A 21,634-nucleotide genomic window follows, 5' to 3' on the forward strand; every position below is an offset into this window, starting at 1 on the left:
AATATAATTTGTTTTAATATAAAAAAATACATACGTTTACAATGCCATAGCTGATTGAGAGTATTTGTCCTGGGTTGTGTCCGGCCCAGAGCCCTTTTAAACCTTCTTCATAGTGTATTGTCTTCACCGCTTGAAGAAGCGAATTGTATTTTGAAATGGTCGAAGTCAATTTTATCGGCTCGACTTGGAGCTAAAAGTAATTAGAAAAATTACTGTAGACATTTGCACCGGCTCTCCGAAGCGTTTTACCTGAAACTTGATTTTTATGACATCTATTGGTTGAAATAAGGCTCTCGTCACCGCACCTGCTGCCGCGCCGGCTATCATAATTTTATAAGTGGATAAAGATTCATTCTTATTGAAACCCACCATCACGCTCTACGGGTCGCTACTTTGCTAAGGTCTATCCTCTCTGATACAAATAAACACACACCAGATGCTCTCTTGCCATTAAATACACGGCTGTTGCACACTGCTAATACTCCCATACTATAAAATACACATACACATATAAGTAACATAATTAAAAATTAACAAACAAGTACATTCCCCACTAAGGTAGGGCATAAAATATCTGCAATGTTAATTTACCTTATCTTAAACCAACCCTGGGAAAAGATTTATGTCTTTATTGTACTGGCAATCTAACTATTTTATACAATACAGCATTTTATACATTAAGAAATAAATAATTAAAATAATTATATAATAATAATCAAATTAAGTTCAATTAAAAAGAGTAAGCCCAACATTACAAACACCTCTTAAAAATGTAAAAAAAAACCAATGAAACAAGGCCAACAAAAGTTGTCAATCAGTTTGCAAATTATCTGGCTAATATATACATGATGAAGCTGAACCTGACAAGCAACAACTAGAAGAAATTACATATCATAATTCTGACACCAAAATCCCTACAGTGGTGATCAAAGAAGTTAAAAAAAATAATAATAATTAAAAAAAAACACTAACAAGTCTGAAACCAACTCGAAAATAGCCATGGATACATCCGAATTATTGATGATGAGGATCATCTTTAGGGTTAAATGTATGGCGCAAATATGAAAGATTACTGAGGTCAACATGAGATGAGATCATAGCAATTTCTTTATTACCTACGTTTTCCAAATTCCAGTTATTTCAAAAACTACTCGACAACAGCACTCTACAATTGACCAGATCCACTAAATCATACATGTAAATGAACAAGCACTTGAAGAAAAATAAAAAAAAAAGTTGCTGGGCTGTTTTCTTATGTGTGGCCCAAACATTCGATAAAGTCTGGTATGAAGGTCTCACTTAAAATAAGAAACTCCATTCCAGCAGACTCAAAACTGATCGAATTGTATCATACCTTGCTGTCAGGTATTTATGAATTAAGCAAGAAGAGGCCTATTTGTAACTTAAACCAAACCGCTGGAGAGCCACAAGGCAGTGTGTTAGGCTTTGTCCTATATCTGCTCTTCATTAGCTATCTACCAGAAAACAAGGATAATATCACGGCAATATTCGCTGATCATATGGCAATTATGGTGGTTGGAAAAGAAACGCTCAATCAACTCGTAAAACTGAATCAGAAAAATAGGTGGACTTCACCAATTAGAAAATTCAATACATACCAGCCTACTTAATGGTTTTTTCCTATACCAATGAGGCAAAGTACCTTAGTATGACATTAGATTCTGCTTGCGATAGAAACCACACTAAAAAAAGTGTGAATAGCACTCCTAGGCCCATTGAAAGTTTGTCAACAAGTGTGTAAGTTTATGTGGGCGGCATCAAACTCTGGGGCTGTGACAGCAAGACCAACAGCCAAATCATAGGAAAATTTCAGAATGGAGCAATGAGAAACACAGTCAAGGCCCACTGGTAATAAAAAATGAAGACATCAACATCTTAAAATGGAAACAGTACAGAAAGCTATCTTTAAAGCACTTTAGTCCAATATCAAAGGCTTTAGAAGACACGCTAAGCAGTCCACCTGTTAGATGTTGAACATTCAGTCAATGGTGTGGTGATTAGTGACTGCTAATCGATAATTATTCAGAAATCGTGAGATGCGGTCTGGTGTGATGTAGGTTTCAGAAAAACATTTTCTTTATCATGCCAACGTTTCGATTTTTATTGAGATCATCTTCAGGGCTCAATAAAAATCGAAACGTTGGCACGATAAAGAAAATGTTTTTCTGAAACCTACATCACACCAGAGCGCATCTCACGATTTCTGAATAATTCAGTCAAAGTCAAATCATAATGAAAAATGCTGAAGTGTGATTTAATAATGGAAAAAGATAAATTGTGCATATAAGTTTTCTTGTCTGTGAGAGTTATTAGAAAAATATACTTATTAGCTAGGTTATATAATATTAATGAAATTTCTCCCCATCTGAGGATTGGAGGAAAAAAAATTAAAAATATTGAGTAATTTTACATTTAAGTTCATATACTTATGTTAACTTCAACACTGAATCTAATGTATTTATTAAAAATAGCAAAAATATTTATTAAAAATAGCAAAAATATTTAATTTAATTTTGAATTTAAAAATGGGTTTGTTTCATTTTTTTAATTTATCAACTGATGTATTATTAATTGACAAATTTGTTTAAAATTATTTGTAAAATATTGTAACTCTTACTTATAAATTGTATTAAGGAAAAAATGTATGATAGGTTTTATATCGAAGAGAACAAGGGAAAAAAACATGCAAGAAAATAAAAACAAAAACAAGTTTTTTGGCAAGTATCCATTGTGGTAGGAGTGGTCAGGGGACTTCAAAGGAGTGAGAGGGGAATAATGAAATTATACAAGGCCCAAGAGGAAGAACAAGAAGAAGAGAGAGGGTAAACAAAATAAGAGTTCAATCACCTCCAAGGAGACACCGGTTTTTGAATTAAAAGGCTATTCCTATCCACCATTGAAAAGTTTTTATGAGCAGAACACCGGCACTCCTCAAAGATACCCAGTCACCATTGAAGAGTCGAACTATGAAGTCATTAATTTTAATCACTTTCCTTGTTTCTCAAATTGGTCTGTCGATGCTTAGGAATATTCAGTACCAAATACCTAAAATACCCAATGTCGTATACCCTCCGATTCCTGATGAAAGTGAGTATTATTGCATTCCTCAGCATTGCAAATATAAATACAACTGATTAGAAGGGAAAAATCCATTTAATTTTTCCTCTCCTTTCCTTAAATAACAGTACTGGGAGAGAAAGTCAAATGCCTTTGTAAATTGACATTCTATTTACATAAATAATTTACTTAAAAATTAAAAAAAATATATAAAATTAAAGAAATACCTTACTTGTAAAAAAAATTTTAATAAATAATTTTATATTAAAAAATAATTTTTAAAAAAGTAGCTTGATGTTTTCAAACATTTTGGTCTGCTTACAAACATCTGACAAATTTTGGCCTTTTCACCATCTTCAATGGTATGCTGGTGCCCTTTGAATCCTTAACCATCTCTACCTATTGTTAACCATTTCTAATACAACTGTCATGATATATGGTGTGCAACCATGCTTATCCATCTTTAACCATCATAAACTATCCATAACGATCTTTATAAATCCTTAATTAGCTTCACCACTTATGACATAATTATCATGATATCTAGTATGCAACCATCCTTAACCGCAATCAACTATTTACTCATAACCATCTTTAAAAAACCTTAACCAACTTTAAACCTTAAACCTAACCCAACTATCATATCTGATTGGTACCCAGCCTACTCATCTTATTTGTTATATTTTAATTACATATATTTTTTTAATATGTATTCAATTATTAACATAAAATTGGATTAACATACAACTACCGGCATTAAATATGAATTTATTTAGTGCTGATACAATTTAATACACAAAGTTAACTAAATTTTATTTTTTACTCTCGAATAACTAATGTATCTATGTAGTAGCTAAAACAATGCAGAATAAGTACTTATTAATTAAAACCCTGTTAGTTGTAGATATAAAAAAGCAATAAATTAAAACATCTGCAACTATCTGAGATTTATGCTGTTTTTAATACATTTTGTTTAATTAAATTTTTAGTCAGCGATGTGGATGAGGCTACGAGGCTGCAACTGCTCGATCAGGACCCTGAAGTGACTCCTGGGCTCTTTCAAGGTGACATGGCCATGAACAGTGAAGTCAGTGACTAGATTTCAAATTTCAAAAGAGGCTTTACAAAAATAATTAAAAGATCGATTGCAGGTTTACAATTATTGGAGGGTCGGTCTTAAATGGGACATATTTCCAGAGAAGATGTGGGAAAACGGCACAGTGCCATATGTGATCAGTCCTCTTTATGGTAGGTACTGGGCTTGTTGATGTCGACTGGCAATTTGGTTTTTTAATTTTTAATTTATTTTTTTAACAGAGCCAGCCGAATACATCACTATATCGAGGGCGATTTCGACAATAAATTTCATGACGTGTGTCAAATTTGTCCCTTGGGACGGTAAAGCAGAGGACTTCATTTTGATCTGGCCCATAAAATATCCCAAGGGGTTAATTTAAACATTGATAAGTTATAAATTATCCAATTTAAAGATTGAATTGGCAATTTACAGATGCTGGTCATACGTCGGTAAATTTGGCGGTGCTCAGATTGTGTCTTTAGACCCGCCGGATTCCAAGGGCCCCAACTGTCTCGGGAATGAAGGCAGGGCGATGCACGAACTGCTCCATGCCCTCGGGATATTCCATGAGCAGTCCAGAGACGACAGGGATAAATTTGTCAAGATACACAAGGAAAACATCATACCACAATTTTTGTCTAACTTCGACAAGCAAAGCTTGGAAAACACAACGTATAAATTTGAATACGACTACGACAGCATTATGCACTACGGGAAGAATTTTTTCAGGTAAAACAGCCCGGTATGGACAAAAATTACGAAATTATTGTATGTTTAATGTTTCCAGCATTGGAAAAGGGAAGCCGACGATAACACCAAAGCATCCCGTCGAAAAGCTTGGCCAGAGGAAAATGTTGAGCAAGACAGACTGCCTGAAAGTGAACGAACTCTATGGATGCCTGGATAAATCAAAGTATCATCAAAGAAAATACTACACAATCTGTAGAGTTCTTGGGCTATAACTGAACATTTGGCATATCACCTTTGACAAATAGCTTATTATTTATGATGTTTGAAAAAGGAAGTCTTTCTAAACTTCTAGGCGACAATAAAGAAGCTTTATTTATTATAGCATTAATAATTGTACTGTATCGCTGCTTGATAAATTTACTGCACTTTCACACTTTCTGACCAATTTGTAAAACAAAATAATTTGTTTACACATTCATTAACCAATATTTGCTTGCAAAGGTTGCTTGCAAAGCAATAAGTGAAATCAAATATAAACTCATTGAAGCTAACTAGATGACAACTCTTGCACCCATTGTTAAAAAAATAAAAATAACAGGCACTGCAGGAGTCATATCAACCCCCAATGCACTGTGAGGGCTGATGGGGAACTTGATATTCTGCAATATATACATTACATGTATACATAATGTACAATATTTACAAAGAAAGGGAAAAATCTGCGTTTCCCTTAAAAATCAGAACGAGATCCAACAATAAACTCATGTCTTTATGTTAGGGACCAAGCTTACACACTTATTATGTCAATTTGTAGACAAATTTAAGATTGATTTGCCCTGATCATGACTTTAAAATAAATCAAAATATTGGCAGATAATTGGATTTGTTTTTCCAACCAGATCATACCGAGATCCAGATTATTCCTGGATTCTCGACAGTCGACTCTATGACTCTATTTGACTACTAGCTGAGTCCCCTACTGAATGTGGCTACTTGGCTGAGTCCTCCACTTCTGATTGTGCCTACGGTTGACTCCTTTTGTCTGTATATTCTCAAGCTGACCAAATCTGTCCTCCCATCTGCTGCTAGTGAGACACTCAACAGTCGACTTGTCTTGCATCGAACTGCTCTTCAACAGTCAACTCTATTCGACTCATCTCAGCCCTGGACGTTCAATGTTGAGTCTCTACCAGGTGTTGTAACTTTTTAAAACTGTTGAGCAGATGGTCAACTCCTTTCTTGGACCTGATCGGCTACTAACTCATAATTCTTATTTCCAATATGCACCCCCTAGTCCCTTCGAGATAGACCTCAAGTGAAGCCTGTACAAACCCCACCCGGTTGACGCAACCCCAAATTTGTGACCCTCAGCTTGACAAACCTTGTATAAGACCTGCGATAACCTTCCATACCAAATAACTCTTCAACTCTTTTAATTTTTATCTTGATACAAAATATTGACATTTTACACATATTTACATAGTAATACCGGTTTATATTATAACCTTCTGCTTCAGACTACAATTTTTAAAAAATTAATCAAAACAAAATAAAAGTTAAGGAGGAAACGTAAGAAAACCCTAAGCTATAGGTGAGGATTAAACTAGAGTTCTTCACTCTGCTTGTACCCAAAGTCCTAGTCTTAGTCCTAATTTGTCGAACTAACTGATTATTGCTTTGCTCACACTGTTCAAAGAAATTTTTCGTGAAGTGTTTTATGTGATGTACAACATAATCCATGTCTGTGCTAATGTGCAAGTCTAGAATGCGGGTATAGCGAGGTGAAGAGGTCACCAACTGTAAAAACTTATTTTGTGTAATTTGTTGTCAGGTGATGTTAAACCTCATGAGCGGCAAGCAGACAAGAGCACTGGTTTGTTATTTATTAGTGGCTGTTCGGTATTTAGGGAATGTTTTGTGGGCAACCCCATCAGATTTACGGCCCCTTAGGAAACATATTTAAAATACCTTACAACTTTTCTTAACTTATTGACGAGAACTGGCTTAGAGTGAAAGCACTTCCTTGCATTTTTGTGCACAAAAAAAAAGAAAAAAAAGAATAATGAATATAACTTTTGGTTATTTTCAATATGAAATTATTGGCGTCATGCAAAGAAAGTCACTATTTCATTAGATAAAATGGTGCCTAAAGATTTATGAATTATGACAAATCTACCAGATTTAATCAAAACACCTAAAGAATATGTAGTTGGTTCAGATTAATATACGAGACTTAAAGGTCAAGACTCATGTAAATAAAAAAACAAACAAATTTATAACATTTATGAAGATTAATTATACCTGAATAATTTTTATAGAACCAAGACAGCATAACAGTCTTTGATCGGGTCAAAACTGATCATTACATTTCTAATAACGGACACTAATAGTCATTGTCAAAGTCATTTTGATAAGATATCTGGGAGATAAGGAAAACCCATCCCAATTTCAACCAAGTCCGACTTTCGATAAGAACGACTTGTCGATACTGGTATTTCGATTTCACTGACGGGTAATGGGTACATAAAAGTTATACATTGGTTTGGGTTGGAGATGGTCATTATGAATTTAATGCATTGGTAATAGATAATTAAATCCGAATAATTAAATACCAGATTTATGGTTATGGATCAAATATTACAATATATCAAAGAGGGTTGAGTAGGTTCAAATAAAACTATTGATTGAAAGAAAGGGGATTAAATATTATGTTTTTAGGTGTTTGTTACGGTATAATTGTAGTTTTTGTCAAAAGATTCGTCTATATATCAAATTTGTTTGGTCTAGATCGAACAAATAGGACTAAATTACATAGTTGAAGAGGAACTTTTCATTCGATATATCATACCGCCACTCGCCAGTATCGGAACGGCTATGATCGATACCATTTCCTTACCTGTTCCTCATCTGTACCTCGGTGGGAGGAGACGTCAGGATTCCTAATCTGCTGAGTTGAGTGCTCTCGTCCCGGGAACTCGGTCGAGTGAGTCAAGCCGACGACGTCCCTGCCAGCGGTTTCCGGGCGCGTCACCGTATCACCGTTAATCAAAAGGGCCGAGTTTCAATAACGTCCAATTCCGAACCGGTTATGATTTAAGTGGTCTTTTCCTGTTTTGTCGATGTGTAGGATCTACGCGTTTTAAAAATGAACGGACGAACGTAAAACGAAGTTTAAAAAAAAAAAAAAAACCTCAGCGGGGGTGTCCTAATAATACAAACCGTGTGTGATAGTCTGCTGGAGAGTCATGGGGAAATTGCTGAGCCTCCTCGCCAGGGACGAGTCCAATTGCTGCACGCCTCAGAAGTACGACGTTTTCCTCGATTTCGAGAGTAAGTCACGTTCCCTGACACATAATTCCACAAAATAATATTTAGAAAAAAACACTGGACAAATTGGATATTTCATTATACAGAAGCACCTTTTTTTATCGGTTAATTGTGTCGTAAATTTCTAATAATTACCTGCTTCTTTCACACCATCGAGTGGTCTATCAGTACTTGTAGATATCTGCTTTCCCCTTATCACTGTTATCAAAATGGTCCAAAAGAAAAATTTAAATTTTTGTTCAACCACAATAATTTTATAAATTCATAGTCGGGTTGTATGAGATTTCTGCACATTTATTACCTAAAAGAAGGAAGTTGCACTGATAAACAACGTCCGTGTAGTCATTGTCGTATCAGCTCAGTCACCCCCTCCTACTTTCTTAAAAAAAAAAAATTCAAAATTGACTTATTGTACAGATGCCGAACCTACGGAAAACGAAAGGCTTGTATATGAGGAAGTTGCATCAGTCTTGGAGTCATCCGAGGGCATCCTCACAGAGCTCGGCCTGTACAAGGGAGCTGGAAGGGAAATCAGAGAGGCTATAACAACACCTACAGACCAGAGCCAAAGCAAGGCGTGGAACATTGTCTTACCTTTGGTTGAAAAACTCAAAAGATTTTACTTCTTTTCTCTAGAATTGGGTGGGTATATATACATATATATTTACAAATTCAGCCTTGTGATTATTTATTAATATTTTATAGAGAGAATCGTTCCTAAACTTCTACGGGAGCTATGTTCTGGCGTTATGAGTCCCACGCAGCATTTAGAGACGCAGCAAGCGCTTGTTAAACAGTTTGCTCATATTCTAGAATTTGTGCTCAAATTTGACGAATACAAAGTATAAAAAACATTTTGAAAATTATATACGAAACCAAATTTTGACTGATGTGAATTTTGCAGATGAAGACACCAGCGATACAGAACGATTTTTCCTATTATAGAAGAACGATGAACAGAAGGCAGAGGGGCTGGCTTGAAAGCGGCAATTACATCAGCGGCGATCACCCGACGGAGGAGATGACTTGTGATCTGGCCAATCGCATATCGTTGTTCTACGCCAATGCTACGCCCATGTTAAGGGCGTTGAGCCAGGCGACGACAAACTTTGTTCAACAGGTGTGAATTAATTTTCTGAATATCTGGGGTTTATACTAATTTTAATTTATTTTATTTTATTACAGAATAAAGACATACCTATAGAGAATACAACAGAAATGTTGGCTACAATGACCAAAGTTTGTTTAAGAATGCTGGAAAGTCCGTAAGTTTTATTTTTATTGACAACTTCTTATTAACCTTAACCTTTGATCCATTTTTTCCTCTTCTAGTTATTAAAATATGGAATTCTGTATTACAAATATTTTAAATTAAAAACGATAATTAAAAGCTGGATTTTATTACTTGGTAAGGAGTCTGGTGAAGTAAAATGAAATAGCAGAGCTATGTATCTTAACATCACAGAAGAAAACTATATAATGGACAAAGAAAAACTCTCTCAGCCAAAGAATAGCATACTAACCAAATTCAGAGCAGATATGAGCGCAGATACGGTAAGCCAATTAGAAAAATTTGCAAACAGACTGGAGAATATCATCAAAGAAAATAACAAAAATATGGCAGCGCAAGAGAAAAAGCTTAATTCATTAGAAAGTCTGAATAAAAGGGAAAATATTATCATTTTCAACGTGAAAGAAATATGCAATAAAAAATATTTTGACACCGAACAACTTGTCAGAAAATTGCTAAGAGAGAAGCTTAAAGTCAACTTAATAGAAGAAGAATTAGATTTTGTCAGACGTCTCAGACATGTTAAAGAGGGACAAATAAGGCCAATACTGATTGGATTAACGATGTACAGGAAAAAGATAATAATACTAAAAAATAAAAAGAACCTAAAAGGTAGCGAAATCACCATTGCAGAGGATATGGAATTGAGTAAGAGAGAGAATTAGGGAGCAAATACCAGAAATGAAGAAGGCCAGAGACGATGGAAAAATGGCTTTTTTCATCTCAGATTGGCTAGTAATAAAAGAAAACCCAAAAAGGAAAAGAGAAATAACGAACTCACCAACCCCAACGAAGCAAGATGTAACAAAGAAAAAAGATATGAAATAGTAGGCCAATAAAGTGAGAATCAAAATTCAATTAAGGCCTATCTACATGTACAAACAGTAGATAAACTCACTTAGCAACAAATGAACAACATAATAGCTTCTAAGGAAAGACCCAGAACTGAAAATGGAAACAACATGCAAATAATTAAAAATTGTAAGGATAGAATAGTTTCCCAGAATGACTGGTCACCGAGGGAAACTGAGACCACATCCTCCCACTCCCAAACTCAAATTCAACAACAAAAACAATTTAAAAATTGGAACATTAAATGTAAGTTCACTATTTTTCGTGGTCCGCTTGACCAATTAATATCATTCAAGCAGACCACGAAAAATAGTGAATTTAATTAATTAAAATGAAGTATACTTAACTGAAGCTCTCTGTAGCCATTTCACTTGTCGCCGAGAATCAAATAGATTACATGACATTTGAAAATTGGCAAAAAGAAGGGAAAATTCAAAAGGTGCGGTTGAGACAGGAAGTTGGTGCCCGAGGGGATCGAAGTCACGATAGCTCAAGTGGTAGAGTAGCGGCGTATCAAATCGAAGGTCATGGGTTCGAATCCCGCTCGTGACACTGACTTTTTTATCTCAACTTAAAACCTTAATTAATTGAATTAAATGTAAGATTAGAAAACTGACTTGGAATCTACATATTAAACAATTGCTGTCGAAAGGGGGAACAGCTGTTTAACATTCTAAAGAGTTTCTGCAGTAATAAATGGGGTGCTGATCCGACGATAGGTATGCTGTATTACTAATCCTCAATACGATCCGTATTTGACTATGGGGCTATTTTTTATGGAGCAGCTTCCCAATTGCTGTTAAAGAAAATTGATACACTTCGGTATAAGGCGAATTCTTGGAGGTCTACCAAGCACCCCCATAGTTGCATTAGAAGCCGTACCTTGTGAGCCCCCTCTGGAAATGAGGCGAAAAAAATTAGCATTCAACTTCCTTATCAAACGTTTTTGTCAGGAAAGTCCTATATTTAATAAAATAGTTACACTCACTGAAAAAGTTCTAACCTCAACCTTTTACCAAAAAAAGAAATCCCCCACCCTAATGTCGGCCTTCCTACAGTCCGTTCATTTCATCTACTCCCTTTTTAAAAGCCCTGTGGACCCCATGTATCAGATGGAGTATGAGGTACTAGTTAACAATTTCGACACAACATTTTTTAAAGATTATTCCCAGCTCAACTTGCATATTGTTCAAAAAGAATTCCTAGCCGACATTAACAAGATATATCCGGAACATGTGTACGTATTTACTGACGGCTCTTCCATCGATGGCAAAACAGGTTATGCCCTTTTTGACCCTAAACATCAATACAAGGAACAACATTTGCTTCCAACTTCAATGTCTGTTTATACAGCAGAACTAATTACGATAGATAGCGCTCTCGATTTCATATGAAAATTGGGTGATTCTAAATTTTGTATCCTCACACTGTCGAAGCATTGTAGAAAGGATAAATAACATTACCCCAGAATATAAATGTAGAAACTATATTTTTGCCCAAATCTGTAGGAAAATGCTTGAGACAAAAATCATGGGAAAAAGGGTGGCATTGTGTTGGGTGAAAGGGTATGCAGGCTTATGGCAAAATGAAATGGTGGACGCACTTGCAAAGGAGGCTGCAACATCAGGTCCAACCCTTGACATTAAAATTCCTAAAGATGATGGGAAAAACTTTTTGCAAAAGTTTTGTAGAAATCTGTGGCAAGAAAAATACAACGCATCAAATGTTGGCAATTATTACAGGTCACTGTTCCCTGAGCTCAAGAAAAAACCATGGTTTTCGGAAGGCGATAGCCCAGAAGGAATGTCAAAGGAGTTCTATTCTACTATTTTTAGACTGAAGACAAATCATGGCCTATGGGGTAGCTACAAGAAGAGAATCGGTTTGGCATCGTCTCCGAACTGTCCCACTTGCGATTGCCCTTCAAATCCTTCCCACATAATTTTTGAATGTCCAGAATACGAAAATGAAAGAGATAAACTGCTAAAAAATCTGAACAAAGTTCCAAACATTTCCAAACCAATAAACTTAGAATCTGTCATAATAAGCAACAATCCATCAGCTTTCAACATAATCTGTGGATTTCTAAAGTCGATAAATGTTTCTTTTTGATTATCTTCAACCATGAAAATTTAGAAGATGAGAAGATGATGGTCGGCCGTTCCCGCTCGACAGGAAAATGAAAATAGAAAACTTCATGGATAATATGCCAGCGTAAACCCCCCCCCCAAAAAAAAAAAGTAAGATTGTTAAGAAATGAAGATAAACTGATAAAGTTAGAAAATGCAATGAATGGAAAAGACATAGATATCCTGGGAATATGCGAGGAACGACGAGGAGAAGTAAAAATTTTAAAACTCAAATCAGGTTACACCGTTTGCATATTCAGGTAAACAATTTGGTAGCCATGGAGTTGGATTTCTAATAAAACCAAAATATATTCAAAAATAATTATACTCACGAGTGATAAGACAGCTTGGAGGGAATTGGGAGAGGCCTTCGCTCTAAATAGGGCCGGTTTATAAATGACTATGACATGGAAGAAGAGGAAGAAAGAGAAGGAAAAAAGGAAGAAGAAAAAAATTTAAAAGAAAATCAATTTTTTTTCTCTGTTTCAATTATGTACACATTATAAACCAATAAAAAAGGCTTATTTATTTATTATTTATTTAAGGAGTCTGGTGGGTCAGTTTGAAAAAGAAGAGACAGAACTTCTAGTTTTGCGAGTCATGGTCGGCCTTGTAATCCTTTACGATTATGTCCATCCCCAGGGTGCCTTTATGAAGCCGTCGAACCTGGATGTTAAAGGCTGTGTCAAGCTTTTAAAAGACCAGCCACCAATTAAATCGGAACCACTTTTAAACGCTCTCAGGTAAGTCAGAAATGATGTAAAACCCTGATGATGTCATTTAACTTAATATTCGGAAAAAAAATTTACATAGTTTGGTCTTTTCCTATCCTACTTGTCCTACTGTCTATACTCATTTTGTTGTCAGGTCTATTTTGCCAACTAAAGTCTTGTATTTCTGGGGTAGGTGGGGTTTGATATTTGCAGGTACGGATGGTTGCACAAGATTGATAATTAAGGGAAGGTAAGATGGTAGAAATTGATAAAAATGGTTAGGTTTGTGATATTCCACGAATTGTGTGATTTGAAAAGGAATCTAGTACTAGGCAAATCACAAGAAAAAATGGAATTTCTGAGGTATGGGGACAAGAGAGAAAAGTACAGAGGGAGGGAGTGTCTGTGACAGGTTTGTTTTCCTGGTCCTTGTTATTCTCTGATCACAAATGGACATGAGTTCTACTAATCTGGTAAAAAAGGAGCATTCTGCCTTTGTTTTTGGGGGTATATCGCCTTTCCTTCTGCTCAACAGTTCTCCAATGGCCTCCAAGCCAGGAGGAGATTGAAAGAAACCAGCATTACAGTCGGTGTCGTGACCATGTAGAGGAGGGCAGTCTGTGGAGTCTTTCTCTGTGTCACCACAGGTTATGAATAAATAGTCATGTCTACAGTTTGTGATAGTTGGAAAGCCAGGGATGGTTACACACCAGGTTTGTCACAATAGTTTGTGTTATGGTTGACTAAATAGTTTGTTTGGTATTGCAAGGTCAATCAGTTAATGGCCATGTCTGACTGCAAAATGCCAGGATGATCAATCTTTATACATTGTTAGTTTGCTTTTGTATTGGGTGCATAAGTTTTTTGGTTTTTTCAAGTTACGATTTTCACCCTTGTAAAGGCAGTCCTTATTACCTACTAGCCCCATTAGCTGTAGGGTGGGAAAAGCCCTTTCAAAAGAGATTGTTAAGAAAGGGATTGTTGATCGCAAGTCAGTTTCGAATAAGCTGTGACAACCATATAAAGTCCTATTATCTGTTTGGTGGGATTTTCTAAGAGTAATTTATTCGGAATTGTTACCCTTAACCAAACCCTTACAGCAGAGGTGTAACCAGAACATCTTGGGCCATCGTTGAAGGAAAAATGTGTGAGCAGATACAACATTGTTTCACTGTGACAACACCAGGCCTCACTCAGCTGCACTTAGAGTAAATTGACGAGTTACACTGGCAACAGATGCCCCATGCTCTATACTCCAGACATTGCCACTTATGATTTTTACTTATTCCTCTTCCTAGACAACCACTTAAAATGTAGGGAATTTTTGAACGAAAACTGAAACTCCGACTTACAGATTTCCTCTCTTCTAAATCGGGGATATATCTTCTACCAGAACATTAGCGGTATAACCTATGATTTTTCCTTCTTGAAGGTGTGATAATAGGTCATCTAAAAAAAAAAACCACAACCAGTTTTTGTCCACAATGTTTCGGATTTAATCCTTCCTCAGGTGAGTTAACGTAATGGTTAAAACAGTGGTCGTCAGCCATTAATATTTTATAACAGTTTATTTAAAAAAAGAGCCAGTGTGGTACTTATTCAGACTATGAACAAACGTTTTAATATTTGGAACCTGACTAGCAGTATGTTATAGAAAATGAAGGAAATTATGTTTTGGATTATAAGTATCCATTTACATTTTAAAAGTTTTAACTACTTTTTCTTCTAAAAACCAAAAAAACTCTACACACCCAATGGATTACTACTTTCACAATTAAGTCTCATATTTAACAGTCTTTTTCTTTTTCAGGTACACGACAAAGCACCTGAACGAAGAAGCCACGCCAAAGCAGATCAAAAACCTTCTTGCGGCATGATGGTTTCCCGAATCGCATTTAAATGAACAAAGTGAAAAAAGAGATATATCCATGATTCCTACTCTTCTACACATTTCTTCCTAATTGTGTAATTGAATTTGATTGGCTTCTCCCGGTCTTAATTTTCACCATAAAGCGACTGCATTCGCCCACAAGGTATATTTTTCATTCTAACAGGAAAGAAGATGCTTAACCTCAATTGCATTATTTATAAGTTCGTTGTTGATATTTTTTTATGTTCTCATTTGTCAATGAGATTAAAAGAAGAAAAATTCACTTTAGCAATTGTGTAGCATGATGTACAACTCTAGTCGTCTTTATAACCAAAGTTTCATATTGTCCTCCCTGGTAGAGTGTTATAAAAAAGCAAATAAATTTTTTCCACGTTTGACAATAAAATTAGAATAAAAATTAAATATGTGCCATGATGAAAAATAAGAAAACCTTTTATTTTTTAAATTTCATTTTGAGTTGTTTTGTTTTCAATATTGCAGTTCTGTTGCTGTTCATTCCTTACATTGATTTATGTGTAATTTTCTTAAAAAACCTATGAACTCTTTAACCCAGGAGACATTGAAAAAAAGTTTAATTATTAAAATTGATACTAATTTAAAAGACCTAGTATTAAAATTTGTATATAAAGGAAGAAAATATACAGAAAATTTGATCATTTTCCCTTTGGCCTTACTTATAATAATAAATTCATAATGAATAAAGAAAAATACAATTTTTTAAAATTATTATTCAGAACTCAGAATAAACGTCCTGTTGACTAAAATAGAAACACTGCCATTTTGTTTATGGTTAAAAAAAAACTTAGATCCCAATTTATTATTTTTGAATCTGCATTTATAATAAATATTTCAGCTGTTTATAAGCTGATTTCATATTCGAGAGTGTAAGAGTTACCACGATTCTCAGTTATCATAATATTAAAATATACAATTAAAATTTTAATGTAAAAAGCTAGGAAATATTTCGTCATATTTTCTTCTTTCTGGGTAATTTTTTTTTTTGTTTCAAGTTTTTTGTAATAATTAAACAAGTAAAAAAGACATATTTATTAATTGTGATGACGATGAAATTTTATTATACGCATAAATCCGAGTATGTGAGTTAATTTATACCAGGCCATTTATGAATAACTGTTGCATTTATTCGCATTTCATATTATTAAAAAAAATATTTATACATGACGATTTTTTAAATTTTATTTAAGAGCAAATGATGACCAATTACATGTTTAAATTGTTATTGTATAAAGTTGCTTTACTAATAATACATATATTTTAAAAAAAGCTTGATGTTACAAAATTTATATATTATACTTTTTTGACAGATTATATATATGTAACATATATATATTCTTCAATAAATAAAATGTTTAAAACATAAAGTGTTTATTGTTTTAATGTAGTAGTATATTCAATTGACTGTTTCTTCTTTTGGACATTTCTTCTGTCATTTCAGCCGTTCCAAATGCTTAATACAATTTTCTTTTTTGTATGGTACAACTGCAATTTTAAAAGATCTCTAAAAGATTCTAATTGAAGAATATAACTATAGAAATGATATAATGTAATAGTTATCTGGACCGATATGAATTGGGAAAAAAATGCTTTGTAAAACTGGCTCGCTCATTTGTAAAGAAGGTTGTTAAATTGTTGTTTGTTTCAATTTAAAAAAAAGTTAAATTTATTAATAATTATTGAAAATTATATTGACGAGTGATTTGTTTTAATCGTTGATATATTTTATTGTGTGCCATATATTTGCATTTTTATTATACTAAAAAGCTTGTTAGATTAAATTTAGACATTGGAAATTCTATTGTAGCTTATCCCTTAATTTTTTTAGAATACACATAAGAGTATATTTTATATTTCTAAGAAATTGTTGGCTCTTGCGTTAATTCTATGAAATACTGTTAGCGTTAAATTGTGCGATTATTAACCCGGTTGCTCATTAATTTAATTTAAGTAAATTTTATTGAAAGAGATTAACAAATTGTTGGTGGTGTAACGATTTTACATCTATGAATAAATCTGTTGAAACTGATGTGTTTTTTATTTACTGAATGTCGAAAACGTAGTACCTTCTAATCGGGTGGATGCTCTACAATTTTAATAATTGCCGAGTTACACACAGCCTGCAGAGATTGGTTCAACATGTCTTAAATTGCCTTGTCAGGTGTGACTTACATAAACTCCACTTTCGTTATTAAATGGTAAAAACTATATTCACAGTTTATAACAAATCGCATAACAACTAGGTGACCAATGTGTTGTCCCCTCCAGATTATAAAAATGTAGTATTCACCACTACGGTCGCCATGGTAACTAGTAAATAAGAACTAACATTTTCACTTGTTTACAAGAATGCCTATAATAATCAAGGACTTTACATGGAGGCAGACAGAAGATTATGTAATAGTACGAGTTCCCCTCCACAACGTCCTGACTCATAAAGTGGACCTATTCACTTCCGATACGTACATCAAGGTATGGTTTTGGTATGACAGCTGTCAAAACATATGATTGATGTGTGTAAAGGTTATTTTGGCAACAGTTCAAATTAACAACTGGATACGTTTTAGGTGCATTTCCCCCCATTTTTATTTGAAGCGTGCCTGTATGATTTTATCAATGAGGAGCAGAGCAAATGCACACTTGTCAAAGGTGAAGCGGTTTTTGAACTGCTCAAAACGGAGAAAAACGAATGGCCTGCTCTTACGAAGGATGTCTCAAAGCGTGAAGTGATTCGCATTAAGGAAGAGGCCATAGAAAGAGCGCATAAAAAATGCGAGGAAAGAAAAAAAAATATGACAAGTAATGTTGGTTTAAAAATAAATGTCTATACTATATGTTAGGATCCTCTAACCCAAATTTTCATGGTATCTAGCGTATTGGGCCCATCCTCATACATGCTTAACCATCTCAACAAATACTTAAATATATCCCTATTTTCTCTTACATGGGTAAATTTCAGAATTGAAAAATGAAAGAAGGAGAGAATGCGTAAAGAAACAGATGGATTTAAGTGCAGAATCGAGGAAACAAGTGGAAAATGTAAAAAAAGAAAATAAGATAGCCGCTGTTACTGATGTCATGGCATGGAAAGAAAAGGAAACGGATGATGATAAAATTTTATTGCCACTGTGGAAAAAGATGACCAGTAAATTAGGCCCTGGTTAGTGATCAACATATACAATCTGTGCGTAAAAACCATTTAAACTAATGTACAACTTTTTAAGTGAAGGGACAAACTAAACCGAATCAATCAATTAATCTACCGGCCAAGTCTCAGAAACCAACATCAGAAGTACCACCACCAAGAGCTTTTGGCAAAATATCCTGTGACTTTACGTACAGGGCTTTTCCAACACCGTGTCGAGAGTCAAAAATGAACGAAGAAGAGGAGGTAAGTTAAAATTATTATATTTGCTGTTAAATTACAAATTTTACCATTGTCAAAATGTATTTTTGAAGTGGCTTAAACAACAAGCAGCTGCAAGAAGAGCTACCGGTTTTGTAGCTGAGGACCTGCGACCAGAAGAAAATGATCCTATGTGGCTTTTGGAAAAAGGATTGTGAGTTAATTAAAAGATCATTAAATCTAATAAATAATAGAAAAGTAACATTCTTTCACGTAGCTTTTTTTCCTCAGACATTTTCACAGTGTTGGGAATTATCTTGGAGCTGTGAGCGCATTCTCACACGCGATTAAAACTTGGGATAAAATTCCTGATCTTTACGTTGCTAGATCTCATTCACAGCTAGCTCTAGGCAACTGGAGACGTGTCCTCTTGGATACTACAAAAGTAAAACAGATTTTAAAAAAATCACACGACACACAAGAATGGCACAATTACACAAAAAAATCAATGTTTATTTCTAGGCGATAGAGCTGTGCCGGCCACATGTAGCCAGTAATGCTGAAATGCGCTTCGACTCTCATTTGAACAGGGGAAAAGCACTGTTGGAAATTGGCAAAGGGAAATCTGCTTTGGCTGATTTCATCGAGGCGTATGAACTGAAACCGTATTATGCTCAATTGGAATACTTGATGGACCGAGCGGAAAACATGGAAGAGGCAAAAGAAGAACTTCCCCCAACGTCATACATCGAACCTGCAGACCTAGCCAATTGATCAACAAATAATTTAATAAAAATTAATAAATCTTTGGGACAAAATACTGCTAATTTCTTAATTATTTAATTGTCAATTAGACATATGCTGTTATCAATTACTACTGGTCAAGTTATATTGCACAATTCACAGAGCAACTTGAGGAATTGAGCAACAAAACAAATGATCAAATACCTCCTCTTGCACTAAAATATTGTAATTATGCATAAGCTCCAATATTGACAAAAAAATTTAATAACTAACTTCTTCTAGGCACTTTCCATTATGTTCTTAAATTCAATTTTGTAAAATCCATTTTCAAATCTAGAGATAATTCAGGTGTTAAAAACTATAGCCCTTTACTCATACAATAAGCAATTGCTAAAGTCTTTGAATGTCTCATTTTAAACAAAGAAAGTTAACTTCCATTCAGCTAGATCAACAATAACAAATTTAATCTTGTTTCAATAAAACATAATTTGTTGCTCATAAACAAGTAAATTCTGTATATTTTGATTTTTATAACGCTTTCGACCTTGTTGGCCAAGATATACGGATTGGCAAACTTTTTTATAGTGGAATTCGTGGATATCTTAAAATGGTGTTATTCTTAGAAGATGTCAACCTGTCAAATTAATATTCCTAGTCTCCAAAAGTATTTCTTCCTCTCAGGAATTCCTCAAGGTTCACTACTTGGGTTTTTCCTGTTTAACAGCTTTATAAATGATAGTTCTTCTTGTTTTCCATGTATATATTTATTTTTCACTTTTTGGCAATACTCTGAATCTGAAAATCTAACTCTGTAGAATCAATCTGACCTTAGGCACAGTACAATTTGTTGTCCAACCTTAAACACGGCAGATATGATTGTTACAGATCTGGTCTTGAAACATGCCCTTCTCACAGAACTTGTAAACAGCAATCCTGATAGACAGTAAAAGTGCTCTTGAAAAGTTAAACAATATGAAACTAGACTAATGCTAGTTAACATAAATGTCTAAATGTAGAATGTTAAACAGGTTGAAAACTTGTACGGGGTAAACATGTAAGCTTTTACTGTATCAGAGGTCATTCTGGGATTTAGGATAACACAGTAGACACAAGTAGAGCACCTGGCAAATGTTGCCAGAGAACCTTAATGGAGACAATCTAGAAATAAAGCTACCACTAAACGAAATTTTAAGAAGTGTCAAAAACTCAAAAATATGGGCCAAACTAATAGCGACGGGTAAATTTGATATAAATCTAACAGAGGTAAAGGGTGTGAAATTTCATGGTTTTCAACATAAAAAATTGAAATTATTTACTTTTTATCACTCCAACTTTATTTCTGCATATAATTATAAATTAATTGAGCTTGACAGTGAATAAAGTGACTATAAGAGTTCTTAAAATTCATATTAAATCTATTATCAGCAAAACCTAATCAAACTCTTGGATTTATTACTCTTAGTAATGTAAATTTAAGTAATTCTTACAGCTTACTTTTACTTTATAAGCAAGCCTCTTATGCGACCAATTCTTGTTTATGGATGTCATTTGGAGCAAATTGATTTGAACGAGTTTGTCTAGGGAAAATCGTCAGTAAGGCGTATGGTGTGAGAGGTCATGCATTCAAATGGTTCTGCTCCTATCTCCAGGGAAGACAATTACAAATTACTAGATGCCCAAACTTTACAATTGTTCTTAAAACTTTCAAATCCTTATATTTTAATATGTTACAAACATGTTTTCAATATGTTGGTATCACAGGCTTCTATGTCTATCAATGAATTTTGTTAATACAATCGTGCTGCGTGAAAAATTAAGATTGGTATTATTAGAACAGCAACCTTGTTTTTAATATTTTGGCATTTGCTTGAAGACTCAATGTGAGAAGCAGACATACTACACTGAGAGGCAAAAAAAGTGGCCACACTTAATTTTTTAATTAACTGTTAGACAGCCCAACATTGATTATTTTACAATATTTAGTCCGTTTTAAAGGATTAGAGATAGAAAAACACTGATAAAATCTCCCATTTGTGTTTACAATTGGAATTAAAGTAAATAAATCTTTGAATAGTCAACCTCTTCTTTGTTTATTTTTCTATAAAGCTTCTTTCTAATGTTCCGGGAGTTTGATTTTTTTAAAAATTGTTTCATTTTTAAGTTTCAAATTTGTTTGTGATGATCTTAAGTAATACAGATTCAGCGAGAAGCATTGTTGGAATATGGATGAAGACAAGAATATGTGGCCAGGATGCTTAACACTCCCAGAGGTCACCAGAGAGATGATCGTTCTATTGTTTAGAATGTATGCTATAATCGACATTTTAATGCTATTGAGATCAAGCAATGGCTTAAACAAGTTAGAGATGTCAGTTCCACACTATAAGGCTAAGACTTTCAGAAGCAGAACTGCAGAAGTGCGAGAAGGCTTGCCACTGGTTCAGAATTTCTGACAAGGCACAGAACTGCTAGGCTAAGTT

The 21,634-nt window shown here is 34.3% G+C and overlaps 4 protein-coding genes across 8 annotated transcripts in view; 3 read left to right on the forward strand and 1 right to left on the reverse strand.

Annotated features, from left to right (window-relative positions):
• LOC106665914 (high choriolytic enzyme 1-like) overlaps nt 1-5,279 on the forward strand; it is a 14,780-nt gene extending 9,501 nt beyond the window's left edge. The window contains exons 2-7 of the mRNA XM_014392723.2: nt 2,673-3,108; nt 4,068-4,165; nt 4,230-4,326; nt 4,396-4,525; nt 4,589-4,885; nt 4,944-5,279. Of these exons, the coding sequence (XP_014248209.1) occupies nt 2,931-3,108; nt 4,068-4,165; nt 4,230-4,326; nt 4,396-4,525; nt 4,589-4,885; nt 4,944-5,118 (975 nt within the window). The 5' untranslated portion in view covers nt 2,673-2,930 and the 3' untranslated portion in view covers nt 5,119-5,279. The remainder of the gene's footprint in view (nt 1-2,672; nt 3,109-4,067; nt 4,166-4,229; nt 4,327-4,395; nt 4,526-4,588; nt 4,886-4,943) is intronic.
• Nucleotides 1-8,155, reverse strand: part of LOC106665915 (mitochondrial thiamine pyrophosphate carrier-like) — a 9,662-nt gene extending 1,507 nt beyond the window's left edge. For 2 of the 4 annotated variants that reach the window (XM_014392727.1, XM_014392724.1), the window contains exons 1-3: nt 7,148-7,304; nt 250-489; nt 35-190 (exon numbers count right to left, since the gene is read on the reverse strand). In XM_014392727.1, coding sequence (XP_014248213.1) covers nt 35-190; nt 250-372 — 279 coding nt within the window. In that variant the 5' untranslated portion in view covers nt 373-489; nt 7,148-7,304. Of the gene's footprint in view, nt 1-34; nt 191-249; nt 490-7,147; nt 7,305-7,742; nt 7,832-8,065 lie in introns of those variants that run through there. The other 2 variants (XM_014392726.1, XM_014392725.2) reach the window with 2 other exon arrangements.
• On the forward strand, nt 7,776-15,425 carry LOC106665913 (protein FAM49B). Of its 2 annotated transcripts, XM_014392721.2 has the most exons (7): nt 7,776-8,176; nt 8,591-8,815; nt 8,879-9,015; nt 9,078-9,293; nt 9,359-9,438; nt 12,991-13,188; nt 14,969-15,077. In XM_014392721.2, the coding sequence occupies exons 1-7, from the start codon at nt 8,092-8,094 to the stop codon at nt 15,033-15,035; spliced, it is 1,008 nt and encodes a 335-aa protein (XP_014248207.1). In that variant the 5' UTR covers nt 7,776-8,091; the 3' UTR covers nt 15,036-15,077. The 2 variants fall into 2 exon arrangements, with proteins under 2 accessions (XP_014248207.1, XP_014248208.1); XM_014392722.2 differs by lacking the exon at nt 12,991-13,188 and having other exon boundaries at nt 14,969-15,425.
• Nucleotides 15,426-16,666: 1,241 nt separating this feature from the next.
• LOC106665912 (dynein assembly factor 4, axonemal) lies at nt 16,667-19,242 on the forward strand. The gene is made up of 7 exons (XM_014392720.2): nt 16,667-17,536; nt 17,632-17,863; nt 18,024-18,224; nt 18,289-18,455; nt 18,524-18,624; nt 18,702-18,855; nt 18,933-19,242. Exons 1-7 carry the CDS (start codon nt 17,414-17,416, stop codon nt 19,182-19,184), a joined length of 1,230 nt encoding a protein of 409 aa, XP_014248206.1. The 5' UTR covers nt 16,667-17,413; the 3' UTR covers nt 19,185-19,242.
• The last annotated feature ends 2,392 nt before the right edge of the window (nt 19,243-21,634 follow it).

The sequence above is a fragment of the Cimex lectularius genome, unplaced genomic scaffold, assembly GCF_000648675.2.
Source record: "Cimex lectularius strain Harlan isolate CLEC.00 unplaced genomic scaffold, Clec_2.1 scaffold49, whole genome shotgun sequence".
NCBI classification, from domain to species: domain Eukaryota; kingdom Metazoa; phylum Arthropoda; class Insecta; order Hemiptera; family Cimicidae; genus Cimex; species Cimex lectularius.